This window comes from Vigna unguiculata, chromosome 8, assembly GCF_004118075.2.
Source record: "Vigna unguiculata cultivar IT97K-499-35 chromosome 8, ASM411807v1, whole genome shotgun sequence".
Classification (NCBI taxonomy): domain Eukaryota; kingdom Viridiplantae; phylum Streptophyta; class Magnoliopsida; order Fabales; family Fabaceae; genus Vigna; species Vigna unguiculata.
Window position 1 is genome coordinate 7,206,510 of NC_040286.1, and position 14,592 is coordinate 7,221,101.

The 14,592-nt window shown below is 32.0% G+C and overlaps 1 protein-coding gene across 1 annotated transcript; it reads right to left on the reverse strand.

The window, feature by feature from the left end:
- Positions 1-5,827: 5,827 nt before the first annotated feature.
- Positions 5,828-8,667, reverse strand: LOC114195672 (cytochrome b-c1 complex subunit 7-2-like). The gene is made up of 4 exons (XM_028086219.1): positions 8,440-8,667; positions 8,192-8,349; positions 7,493-7,540; positions 5,828-6,267 (listed from the first exon to the last, which is right to left on the reverse strand). The coding sequence occupies exons 1-4, from the start codon at positions 8,531-8,533 to the stop codon at positions 6,199-6,201; spliced, it is 369 nt and encodes a 122-aa protein (XP_027942020.1). The 5' UTR covers positions 8,534-8,667; the 3' UTR covers positions 5,828-6,198.
- Positions 8,668-14,592: the final 5,925 nt, after the last annotated feature.

A 14,592-nucleotide genomic window follows, 5' to 3' on the forward strand; every position in this document is an offset into this window, starting at 1 on the left:
TGTTGTTGTTGTTTATTTGAGGTAAATTGTTATTTTACCTATATTGCTTAATATTACATTATCTGTTTTACCACATGGATCAAAGGCACAAAAGATCCTATAAATACATCTAGTATTTTCCAAGGAATACACACAATCTCTCATTTTCATTCTCATCCTCTCTCACTCTAAAAGATTCAAACTCTCTTCGATGAGTTATCATAGACTTAAAGTCACTAGGAATAGAATTTGAATATTCTTGAGAGTTGATTTTGACATGAAATTGGAACTGAGATGTTTATGAATGCATGAGAATGAAAAGAATGAAATCTAGTATTGACAATCATAAATACTCCATGTTAAATTTTTGTTGAACACCAACTGTTTGATAAAATACTAAAAAGAGTTTATTTGTGTTTTTGTGAGCTTTGTTGTCTATTTAAGTTGTAAATTGTAAGATTTTTCCTATGTTGCACAAGTACCTGTGAAGAAAACGATATTTATTACTTGTTATGTGCGACCATGAACTTGTCGTTATCAACTCCTCCACACTTAAAACCATGTCTATCCCCATAAATGGTAATTTAGTTTAGAAAAACATTTACTAAATAAAGGTCAAACAATTAAGAAACAATTTCACACGATCAATTTAGATATAATTCATGAATGCTCTTCTTTCAACTTCACTTGGAAACAATCATTTTTTCATTTTCAACAACAACAATACACACCCTACTATTTTAATAATACTCAATAGTTTCATTGTTCCAAAAGTCTACATGTTATGATTGTTAATAATGATGTCATTTCAATAGGTTCCTAACTTGTGTTCGGTGTCATGTAACTGATGTCTCCCAAACGTTTAACAAATTTATCCTTTTGATGGTCATGATCATATCTTCATATCTACAACAAACTTATATTAGGTCAATGAATTTTTTCAAAGTAGTATGATTCCTAATAGAAGTATCCCATATATGACATATGATTCACAATATTTACCAAAATAGCACTCTTTACTCTTTCTTTTCCAAAGTAACACAATTATAAATAAAATTTTCTAAGATAAAATGTTATGCACAATATTTATCCAAACAGCGTTGTTTCCTATTCATGATCACAGTTTAGTTGGAAACCAAATTTTAACATAATTTTTCTATTTAAAGGAAAATTAAAATTATGGAAAAAATATTTTCTTAATTATGTTTTTGATAAATTTTCTACAAACTATTGAATAATTAATAATAATTAAATAACTAATATGTCTTTTACTATTAATACATTTATAGATTTATATATCTATTTTGTAGATATTATTGATTTGTTTTTCTAATTTAAGTTTATGAATTTTCTTATCATTTATATAAATTATATTTTTAATACTCATTTTAAATTTTAATTTAAAATATTAATAAAATTTCTAATACATTTACATAAATCCATATTTACTATATTAACTTAAATAACAAATTACATTACAACCTACAAATTTTTTATTTTTATAATCAAATAATTTTATTATTATTAAAAAAATTAAAATGTTATTAATTTTAAATAAAAAAAATTATATAGAAATTTAATATTTTTTAAAAACACTATATTATTTTAAAATAATTAAAACATTTTATTTTATTAATAGTCACATCACAACACACCTCTATTTAATATATATGTTATATAATTAACTCAACAAATTTATTAAAATTATTACAATATTTAAAAAGTTTGTAAAGTTATAATAACTTTAATTAATATATTAATTACGTGAGACCTTTTTTATTTATTTCTGTTCTAATAAGGTTTGGGCCTGACTTGATTAGAGGGTTCAAGATCAGTCAACTTGGGATCTCAAGACCCCCTACTAAGGTTTGGGCCTGACTTGGTTAGAGGGCTCAAGATCAGTCCACTTGGGATCTCAAGACCCCCTTTCAGTCAGTTACCTTTCGTTCTGCTTACTTTTTCCCAAGACAGTCCCCTCCCTTACTCCCTCACTTTTTCTCCAACAGAGTTCTGTTGGGGTTTGAGCAAGCTTTCCTACGAACTAGTCATAAGTTCTCTCCAAGTAATCTCTCAGCCTCTATTCTTTTTTTGTTTTTAGCTCCTAAGCTCTGGTTCCACCTTAATCCTTGTCTTGGTCTCACTTTCGCCCCCCTATCCTCCTATTTTCCAGCTTCTTAAGCTATTTTGGATACTAGTGCTCCTCTGCTAAGAGTCTCTCTCGTAGCTTTCAGTCTAAAAGGTAAGGAAAGCTAGAACTTCTTCTTTTTCTTTGAAATAGAGCGTACTTATTTCCTTTTTGGAATGAGCTGAGTATGTTTGATTGATGATTGCATTGAATTGGGATGAATTTCATGTTTGGGTATCTATGGGTTAGAGAATTTTAGGTAGTTTAGATTGAAATTGGAATGAGAGATATTGATTGTTGCAATTGTTCAGTTTGTTATCATCTATAAACCACTTTGAAATGATTTTGAGAAGATAAAAGTGCAAGATATCAATTTGTGTAGTGGAACAAATCAAAATCTCACAACCAAGAAGCATATGGTGTGGCACTACCCTTTTTCCTACACTGTACACTTTTCGTAAAATGAAGATTCCTACTTTGTTAACCGTTGGATCGAGCTGAAATTTTAACAGCGGATGCTTAACACCTAGTTCTTGACTTTTACCGGTCAGATCTTGAATCGGAGCAATGTAGTTAGAGCAGTTTTTATCGCAAGGTCCTTGTAGTTTGGTTGTTGACAACATTGACCTTCGTTACTTGTTTGGTGCATAAATTTCATTATAGTTATTCAATTAAGTTGGTTCTTATTGAATTTGGTTCTTGATTCAATAATATTTAATTTGAATATAAATACAAAATTTTTGGAGGTTTACACAAGCTGCAGTTTTATTTCTAAAATCCTAAATCGTTTGCATAATGTGTTGTTACGTTAGATTTGGATAAAAATTATAAGAATTAGTTATTTTCCAAGAGAGACATATCTCTTATGATTTTAATATGTGTCTTCAAATGATTGTGTGAGAATATAGGAGATTCCATGGGAGATATCCTATTTGATTTAATTAGTAGTGTGTTCATTGATGTAAGGAGTCAGTACTGGAGGTTTATCTTGATACTCTAATGCTCATTCAAGACTCATGTAGAGTGGAATGAGTCATGTGTTGAGAGGGGTAGGAGGTTTTGTCTTTAAGAACAGCCCCATGGTTCTTATGACGATTAAAGGGACTAATCTTGTGTGGTAGGGTGAAATCCACTGACAATGACTCTACAAGTAGTAGAGGCCACCACAAGTGTAAAAACCACCAAGAATCATACGGTGTAAATGGCCCACTGATATGGTTGCTTATTGTATGAATCGGGAAGCATGAGATGTATGAATTGTTGTTTATGCATGATGTTGGTATTAAGGGAACTTTCTGATTGATTGGCGAAACGCGTACAAAGTGTGAGTAGGACGTAATCCCATGACTCTTGTATGGAGAGCTTATGGTGGTGCCCCCTTAATGGACGTAATTCCATGGGCCCTTCTAGGGGGAATCCATGGTGGTGCCTCATCCATTGGACTTAATTCCACGAACCTCGAGGTGAGAGTTCATAGTGGTGCCTACACAACAGGACGTAATTCCACGAGGATGACATGGTGGTGCCTCACGGCCAGGACGTAATTCCACGAAGGCCACGTGGTGGTGCCTCTTGTAAGGGTGTAATTTCGCGAAGGCCTCGTGGTGACGCCTCACTGCTAGGACATAATTCCACTGTTTTGTGGTGGTGCCTCATCATACGTATCCAGATTGTCTAGTATTGGAGTTGTAATGGTTTGGTATCTCCTGTGTGGTTTTCCTCCCTTGCGATGATCATCAATTTTATTAATGTGAGCAAATGCGAGAACCCCTGGCAATGACAATGATAGTAGAGACGCAGCAGCCTGATGGTTATGGACGGGTATTGGGCCACTGTGGGGTCCATTGCGGAAGGAGTTTCATTAGTTATGATGGTCATGTCTGTACAAGGCCTAGTACTACTATTGTTTTACCTGTGTACTTTGTTTTGGGTCGTGTGGGGCCTCTTGTTATGTAAAGGGGCATGTTTGGTGTTCTGTGCACCTTCATCCCCCAAACTTTAAAGTCTCTGAATATTCATGTATGTGGTATTTTAATAAATCTAAGGTTATCTAATTTTTGGGACGTTACAAAAATAAATAATAGTTCAGTTTTAGAATGTCATTTAGAAAACTAAAAAATTATTCAGTTCAATTTTTTTAAACTGTTTAAAGATATTTTTAGTTTAATTTAGTTTGGATAAAAACATTTAAACTGTTTAAAGATATTTTTAATTTAATTTAATTTGGATAAAAACATTTAAACTGTTTAAAGATATTTTTAGTTTAATTTAATTTGGATAAAAACATTTAGATAAGTTCATTTTGCACATCCCTAATTCCGCATGTGTTACTTCAATGTTTATTAAATCCATGATTGGAGCTCCTATTACTACCTCAATTACTAACTGCACCCACATTGAGAGAAAAAGACTTAAATACCCTTTAGCAGCATTACCACCGTCACCACTATTACATCTTTCACATTACCACTGTTACGGAGGAAGAAAACGGAAAACATTCCAAAGAAAGAAAAACAAGAAAAAAAATGAAAAAAATATTCGATTTAAAAGAATTAAATATATATTTAGTTCTTAATTTTTGATGTAAAATTAAAATTCACTCTATTCAAAATATTAATAAATTTTGATCCTTAAATCCTTAAAATAAATAAATATATTTACATCATTTAATACATTCATACTTCTACTTAAATATACATTTAACTTTTACTCATTTATTTTTAAAATCTAAACATTTACTTTTAAAATTTAAAGACAAAAATATATCAAAATTTTGAATATAAATAAATTCCAACTTTATTTAAAAATTCAAATACTAAAAGTATACTTCACTCAAGCTAAAGCTTCCGAAACATATATTATTATCTATATTTTGAAAAAAATTTCCAGAAAGTATTATATGAGTTTTGAAAAAAATTTAATCCAGAAATTTCACTCCAGAAAATCAATTCCGAGACACATTTGATGTGTTCTGAAAATTGTTTCAGAAATTATAATCCTAGTTTATTTTCAAATGGTAACTTCTACAATTTTAACTTTTACAAATGGCAAAATGATTATTTAAAAATTGAAATTCGAGGGAGTGGGAACAGAAATGATGGGGTACAAGAAGTAAAAGTCTTGCTGGATGTGGCCCATATCTTTCGAAACTCCCAAAGGTTCCATATGCATTAATATCGAGTTGTGTAATTCGAAATTATTTATTGTATAAAATATTTTTAAATTATGTAGTATTTGAAGGTATAAAAAATGTAATTTAGCTAACACTTTTGAGAACCTAAAATGCTACATTTGTAAATAAGAGCAGTGAAAACAAACAAATATTTGAAAAATTTACTCGAACTTTTTTTATCTCACATCTCAGTAACTTGTAAAAGTAAAAGCGTAATTTCTGTTTCATCCAGCTCCCTTTTATTTGCTCATGAAACAGTTGCCAAGCATTTCTTCAAAACTGTGTTAAATATGACCTACTCAGTAGTTTCTGTTATCAGTTTTGTAATTTAAATTTATGACCTCATAACATAAGTAGATATAGCCTTACTCCAAGGTGTTTCTCTACCAAAAACCATTGATTTTCAATATCACTTATATTTAAAGCAAGATAGTACACCCACATTTTAATATCACTTACAATTTTAATAGGAGTTGAGAGGGGGAAATAAATGCTATACATAAAAAGCACTCAACCATATTGATATCGAAAGTAAAAAAAAAATGGTAGTGTTTGATGTTTGGAACAATTCATTCACCAAGTATTGCATTGTAGCAAATATTTTTGTTCCTCTTCGAAACAAAGGCCCACAAGAGAGTGACGAGCTTCGACAACATATACAAAAAGGTAATGATTTCAAAAGAAAAACTAAGCACAGAACCAAAAGAACACTCAAGCTATAAATTTCAAGGCAAAAGTGTCTATTGTTGCCATTATTATAAAAGCCTGCCGAGGCAAGTTTATACCACCAAAAAATGCATTTCATATAAGTTTATCAAAGAAACCGTGCATGTTTTCTTCTTAAAAGAAAACATTCTACCACAACATCAATACATTTTAAACCTCCAATCCAATCAAAATACCTTCATGCAATACTTAATGCTCAAGGAATAGATCGTTGATATAGGGGCAAACCTCCCAATGCTTCACGTTCTGCTCTCTCCCTCTTCACCTGTAAGTCATAAGTAGCAAAGCATTTAGTGACAATTTTAGCAGCTATTTGGTTGCTGATTGTCAATATTTAAGGATTATCACTTTCTGCTTACACGTAAACAAAATTATCACAATCGTCTACTGAGAGAAATTCTTACCTATTCTGAAAGTGATACTCCTCCATTGAAAATTTAAAATGTAAGTTGGATAAGTAATATATTGATTTTATAATGATTTATAGGCTTCATTATGTTCTAATTCCTGATAGGATAAATCTGTTTCTGGTGCCCCCAAATTGAAAGAAATATATGTTATAGTTCCTCAAATTTCAAAAAATGTTTTTCAGTCCCTGAAGCCAGATAGCATTAACAAAAATGGTAACATGTTGCTTGAAACATAGCATGTGTCAAATGTTGGGAGTGCCAAGTCACTTCCGTAACACTGTCACACCATGCACTGAAAACATTTCACCAAAAATTGATGGACAAATAAATCTATTTTTTCAGTTTGAGGGACCAAAAACAAATTTATCCTCAATATCATGTACTAAAAACATAATTACACTTTATAATAAAATGAAACCCTTTTGTGCATTACTCTTAGATATACAAGTGGCTTTCAGGTCATAACTTTAACATCACCAAATGACCAGTCCATACCAAGAAGGCTCAAGCTCACAAACCATGCTTCAAAATAGTAGCCAATTGAATATTACAAATCAGGAGTCATAAAACTTTCTTCCCCTCAAACCCCAAAACGAAAATGAAATTCATTTCTTCTTTTCTATGAACAGTGTATATTGGCAATACTTTCTCCAAATACAATTCTGAAAGCAAAATGTTCTTTTGTCCAGATTTGTGTCTTCATCCAAACAAACCAATAAAATGATGTTGCAAGGACGGAGGGATAAGCTATTCTAAGCTAAAGAAAATTTGGCAGACTATTATACAGCATGTAGGCACTGACAAAGAGAGCTACAGAATTGAAGTGATAGTGTGAAACACAGGAAGTCTTCATTTCTTTCTACTTCAAATATAGAATACAAGTGAATCATCAAATATACTAATATATTTCTTGAAATGATAGTTCTATCAACCAGATCACTAACAATATAAAGCAATGCATGTTACAAAATACTGTTTACGTGGTCAGGTTTTGTTTTCATTGGTTACACAAAAAGGCACGGAGAATAAAGAAGGATGCGCCAACACACAGATTTAATTACACATAACAACAGCACTTACAAGAGACAGCATATCCTGAAGGTAGCCCCTGAACGGAGTTTGCATTGCCTGTCAAATCAGAAAATATGAGAATCCAAAATCATTATACTAAAAAATGTTAAAATATGCAACTCTTCATACATGCACATACTCCAAAATGGACATTAAATCTTCACACACATAAGAAACAAACACAACTATTTAGTGTTTTCTCAGACAACTTAGCACATTTAGCAAAAATTTAGACTGTCCAATATTATCAGGTAGTTTCACATCATGATTAGGTTACAGTGACTCAACTTCTCAAACCCTCAAAATGCATTTCTCATCACCTAGCCATATTAATACAAAAGCATGACTCTGTACATTCTCTGAGTCACTCAACTGTAAGCATTCAGCAATACATTCATATACATACATCAAGTCTTTCAACCTAATGAATTTGACCCAGTCACATCATTTCAACACATGATTTACTTTTTCATCCATCTTGGATGTAACTAAAACCCAACAAAAGCAACAAAATCTATCAAAGACCAAGTAAGTAATAGATTCATACACATCCCTCGTCTACCATTGTAGGCAATAGATTCATACATATCCATCCTCTATAAAACCCTAATTAATTGGAACCAGTCAACAGAAGCAAAAAAAGAATACCTCGAAACTAAGTTCAGCAGCAATAACAATAAAATAGACGAAATATAAGAAGAAAAAAACCTGAAGATCGTCAGGGAGGTACTCGTGCTTCATGGAAAGGTCGATGGCGCGTTTGAGACGCGCGTGGCGCGCGTCCACCACCTCCTTCGGGAGCCGATTCAGCGCCTCCTTCACATCCAGATCGTAGTAAGGATCGTACAAATCGTCGTACCGGAGCCCTAATTCACAAAAAGCCAAAACGATTTTCATAAATCGGCAGTATTAGGGTTGCGGAAATTGTAGCGACGAGAGAGAAAAGAGGAATGAACCGTATTTGCGAAGGCGTTTGGTGAGGGATTTCATGTGCTGAGCGGCGAGCCAGTTCTTCTTGGGATCTAGAAACGATTGAAGAAACGACGCCATTGCTATTGCTCTCTTCGCTTTCTTTCTCGCTCTTTCGTTAGAGTTTATCGAATAATCACAGAAAAAGAGCAACACAAGTGCTTCTTATTTTGCACCACACCGCTCTTTGCGTCTACGACTATTACTTTTACCGAACGACGTGTCGTTTATTCCTTCAACTGCCAATTTATCAGAATATATAAAAACATTTAGTATAATAAGAGAAAAAAAAAACATATTTTTAGTTATTTAAAATTGTAATGTCATTGGCTACACATTAGAATGTATAATAAAATTTAAAGAATATCATTTTTCCGCATTTGTAAAATTTTCTTGAATTACACTCGCATATCATAATTTTAAATGTTTTCATTTAAAAATAATACATTATGACCAATTTTTCATTTTACGTGTAACTTTTAAAGTTTAAAAAATATTATATTTACATTTTATTCTTCATTAGCTAAGTCATAAAATTTAGGAGATATAAATGTTGGAATCATGATATTATGTGGAATCTTACTTTATGCGAAACCAAAAAGTTGAGTAATATACAAGTGGAAATTAAAACGTATATAAAGTTGTTTAATAGATCATATTGTTTGAATGGGTATCAAATATGTATGCATTAGTATATTTCATTTAGATATCATTTTTGAGTTATTAAACTCATGAGAATTGGTTGGTTAACTGTTATAAGTGAACTATTCTTTAAGCTTTGGTTTTTGTTTGTTTATTTTTTCTTATTAGGCCGAGATATATTCTAGAAAGATTAATGAGAAATGTTATCTAAAGTCTTTCTTTCAATTTGAGATGTTATATTTCAAGTACCAAAGCATAATGAGATGTATTAAGTAAATGTCTCCGACATTTGGGCGGGTAGTGTCTACAAAGACACTTTGACGCTCAAGTCATGTATGTGTGAAATATAGTAATAAATGCTATAGTGAATACATAATAATTAAATCATGAACAATGATATTTATAATGGTTTCGTGAGCTTTTACCTGGTTGGGCCTAGGCCACCTGGGTAGTTACCTTTCCTAAGTTGTTTAGGATTTTTCTAATCTATATTATGCCTTAATCTTCCTGTCAATCATGCTTGATCATCATTTGTGCCTTCAATTAAGGTTATGATGTGCTACTACCTTGACATGATCTATTAAGGTTATGATGTGCTACTACCTTCAATTAAGGTTATGATGTGCTACTACCTTGACATGATCATCATTTTTCTAATCTATATTATGCCTTCTTGCTTATATGTTCTCTTCTTGGGTCACCAAGTTACTATGGCCAAAAGGTCTTTGTTGACATGATGTCATTCTATGTTGACCAAGATGATTTCGATCATGTTTGTTGACATGATGTCATTCTATAGTCACACAATAAGTCTAGGTTGGTGGCAAACCAATCTTAGTTGCCTCTTTCTTCATACTGCACACACCGAGATTATGACTCTCCCACTTCAACCGGGATCATGACATCAATGCCATAAGTGAGAGTGAAGGGTGTCTCCTGTGTGGTCAATTAAGGTGTACACATATACACCCACAAAACTTCCAACAAGTCTTCTGAGCATTTCCCTTTTGGCCAAATCCAACCTCTTTTTGAGCTTTATATGTATTACCTTGTTATCCGTCTTGACCTAACCATTTGTTTCAGGATGCTCCACTAAGTTGGGAATGTGTTTTATGTCGATATTGCTGTAGAACTCGGCCAAACTCTTGTCCACAAGTTGCCTCATTGCCTATTATTATTGTGTGTGGGACTCCATATCAGGATATTATGTTTTTCCACACAAACTTTTTTACTTGTTGTATCGTGATGGTAGCTAAGGGTTTGGGTTCTATCCACTTAGTGAAATAGTCTATGTTGACCAATAGGAACTTCAGTTGCCCCATTTTTTGTGTAAAGGGTCCAATAATATCCATTCCTCACTTTGTAAATGGCCAATGGAAGAATATACTATGTAGCTCCTCTTGCTCGGTGTGCGTCATGTTGTTGGGTTTTTAAGAGTTATGCACTTCTTGACATAATCGACACAATTTGTTGCCAAGGTGGGCCAAAAGTAACCAACACTTAAGACTCAAGTCGCCATGGTTCTAGCTCTGGAATGATACTTGCATTTGCCTTTATGCAATTCTCTCATAATGTATTTGGCTTGTGTCGGGGTAACACTTCAACAGTGGTCAAGGGTACCCCTTTCTAAAAGAGTTCCTTGCATATCAAAGTATATATGCAACTATTCTCTCCCATCCTTTGATTTCTTTGGCTGGTAACCTCCCGATTTTGAGAAAGGCCATGATAGGTGTCATCCAAGTTTGTTCAACATATATTAAAAATTTCTTTTATTAAAAACATGAAACACAATATTGTTTATAAAACATAAACATTATAATTTAAGAACATAATATGAAAAAACATTTATTTCAAACACTTTCAAATGAAATGACCAATACTTGCATCTAGTTCAACAAATATATCAATAATGTTAAGATGGGTAGTATTCATATAACAATAATTAAAATCGTCATCTTCATAAGCAAAAATGTGTTTTTGAATTTTCTGTGTTTTTGACCTTACTTATACTTGATTCTTGAAAGAGTTGAACAAAATATTTTAATGTACAACAAAAAGGACTCTAATGATATTTACTACCATAATGATAAAATATTTCTTTTATCATGTTTACATACTTTTTTCACTTTTTCCCTTTTCATATGATTGCCCTACTATCAATGAAAAATAATTATTATTACAGATTTATCTACGACCATCACATTAATCATGATTATTGATGTGACAATGACCATAAAAATATAAATAAGATGTTGCATTTACCATTACCGTAAATAACACTTTCGACAACAGTTAAATTTAAATAACGATTCTAGAATTGTCATTAATACATATGTCATTATAAGTCATAGAAATTGACGATAGTTAAATCCATTGTCGAAAGTCATAATTTTAACACATACTTTTTTGCACTTAATAATATATATATATATATAACATAGAATGGAGAATGGCACAACAAATCGATGGTGAGAGCATGAGGGAGGGAGGAACTCATAGAGAAACAAAGAGGGAATAGCGACGACAATGCATGGGAAGGGAGAAAATGCATAGTCAGAAGAAAACCTACAGTGAAAGAACAGACAAGCTACAATGGCACATGCAGCGCAACACGAACAACAATGACAAGACCAACAACGATAAGGTAGCATAAGCGGTAGCAGCAGTGGCAAAATAATATAGTGGGAATAAGGATTATGTAGGAAACCAGGCCACACGAGAAAGAAAAATAGTGAAACACAAGATGATTGATGAAATGAGTAGAGGTGACAAAACAACCAGAACAAGCTATAATGGTAATGCAAAGTAACGGTGACGATGCTAGGAGCGTAATAAGAGGGAAAGTTGAGAAAAGAAGAAGAACGAAACATAACAGAAGAAAGCATAAAAGGCTCGACCTTTTTTAAAGTGAAAAGCAATTTTAACACCGATCTACATGCAATCATAATTATTTCTCATCTTTTTAACACTTTTAACAATAATTCAAATATAATAATTATTGTTTCATATCTCCCTCACACTTATAACGACTATTCAAATACAATTGTTGTTATTTGTCTTTCGCTCAAACTCATAATGATAATCTAATTATACAATTGTTGTTAATAGGGATGATAAATAAACTCATCCTCATTTTTTTACAGGGAATCCCCACATTAATTAGATATAGGTATAAGCAAGGTTATTAGACTCAAGAGTCTACGTATACTTGTGAGAGTTTCATAAACTTGTAAGAGTCTACTTCGATTCAATGTTTCCATCCAATGTCATGAGTCTTATTTCCTGAAGTATTTTGACTTGTACATCTAGGAAATGAAGATACACTAACATTAGGATCACAAGAATTTGAAGCAGTACCAGTTCCACACATTGTAAATCAGTGTCAATCAGCTTAAAAGGAAATAATTTATTATTTTAGAAAAATAGAAATAAAAGAAAATTTTAAATCAAAAAAACCCTACATATGTGTGTGTGAATAAAAAAATTTAAATCAGAAAAACCGTGTGTGTGTGTTTGTTTGTGTGTGTGCGATAAATAATTAGAAACACATTTCAAATTGTGTAATATAAATGTCTTTTTATAATTACATCATTAAAAATTTAAATAATTTATAAATTGGAAAATCTTTATAGATTTTCACAATTCAAAAAATCGTGTGTGTGTGTCTGTGGTAAATAATTAGAAACACATTGTGTAATATAAATATGTCTTTTTCTAATTACACCATCTAAAAATTTAAATAATTTATAAATTGGAATATCTTTATAGATTTTCACAATTCAAAAGTTGAAGTATTAAATATGTTTTTAGTCTTTAAATTTTAATGTGAAATTAAAATATATCCATGTTTAAAACTTTGATATATTTTTATCCCAAACTTTTAAAAAAATGGGTATTGTTCTTTTAACTCAGTTACGTTACATTTTTTTGACGTGTTAAACATTTTTTCTTGCTAGCATTTGAGTTGTTTACACTGTTTGATACGTTTTTGCTTCAAGGAAATGTGTTTGACATGTCAACAAAATTTAACGTAATTTAGTTAAAAGGATTATATCCATTTTTAATGTTCTAGGACCAAAATGTATCAAAGCTTCCGATATGGACGAGTTCCAATTTTGTGTCAAAGTTTAGGAACTGAAAACACATTTAACTTAAAATTTAAAGAATAGACAATTTAGATTTTAATAAATCATAGATTTGCATAAAGAAAACATTGGGTGGAGGAAGAAATGGTCTGGTATTGAAACTACCACTTGCTCCATATGGGAAAAAAAATCAAGAAAATGAACTTTAAAATTAAGGTTAATTCATCAAATTTATCTTAATCTTTAAGCACGGGAAAGGATAATATGACTTTTAGCCATAATAACTTAATATAACCATTCCTTAAACCAATTTGCAAGACTATCTGGCAATGGCTTTTTAAAATGAGAAGTGTTAATTTCACCCTCCTCTCCTAAGTTCACTTTTATAGAGTCATCAAATAAACAGGCTAAAAAAATTTTCAGTCCCCATAACCTTTTATTAAAGTGGATTTGACCCACTACAAGATTTTAATAACCTCTTCAATATAACATCTTTACCCTTGATCAAAGGTCGAGTCAATCCATCTTGACTTCTAGGTTGACTCGAGTCCACCAAAACCAAAATTCTAATTGAGTCGGCTTGAACTAAAGGTTGAATCCAGTCGGCACAGACCAAATTTCGAGTAGAACAAGTCCGAAGCCAAGTTGGCCAGACTAAAAGTCGAGACAAGACCGTCAATATAAAGTTTGAGACAAACTGGCCAGAACCAAACGTCACGATGGTCTATCCCGAACAAAAATTTAAGACGGTTCGCCTAGGGAAAAGGTAGAGACAGGCTGACCACGATTGGAGGTCTAGACGCACAAGGAAAGCTAAAAGTCTAGACGAATCGGTCCATACCGAAGGTCAAGATAAGCCAACTCGAGCTGAAGGTGATGAATGTTTGGCAAGTGAACCAATTGTTAACGTAGTAATAAAATATCGTCCTCTACGATTGACTTGTTGAATACTAGATTCCTAATTTACGTAATTTTGAGCAAATGCGAATCAATAGAATTGCAAACATAAAATTTATAACAAAAACTTTAATCAATAGAAGAACCTATAGAATTCTACTCCTTTTCAATCGATGCAAGCAATGTAATCATCCACTTGAGTTTACTGAGAGCTGTTTTACCCCTAATCCCTTAGTAGGTAAAATCTATTCATTGAATTCGAACCCCCAATTCTTTAGGCCAGTTTACAAAAATTCAATAAAATCATGAAAAATCAATAATCATCTCTATTGCAAACTAATTAGATATGCCCAATTTCCCAATTGTGACATAATCTAACATATCTTGTTTATAATCGCAAACAATCCCCAATTTCCCAATTTTGAAATTGCTCATAAATAAACGATAAAACCATAAACAGAGTCTTGAGATGAAGAACATTAACAAAACATCAAATGTAAAGAGTATAACCTATAA

Coding starts and splice junctions, on each gene's coding strand:
- LOC114195672 (XM_028086219.1), bottom strand. CDS start 8,533: ATGGCGTCGTTTCTTCAATCGTTTCTAGATCCCAAGAAGAACTGGCTC. Junction 8,350..8,439: donor CAAACGCCTTCGCAAATACG/GTTCATTCCTCT, acceptor TTTGTGAATTAG/GGCTCCGGTACGACGATTTG. Junction 6,268..7,492: donor TTCAGGATATGCTGTCTCTT/GTAAGTGCTGTT, acceptor TATGACTTACAG/GTGAAGAGGGAGAGAGCAGA.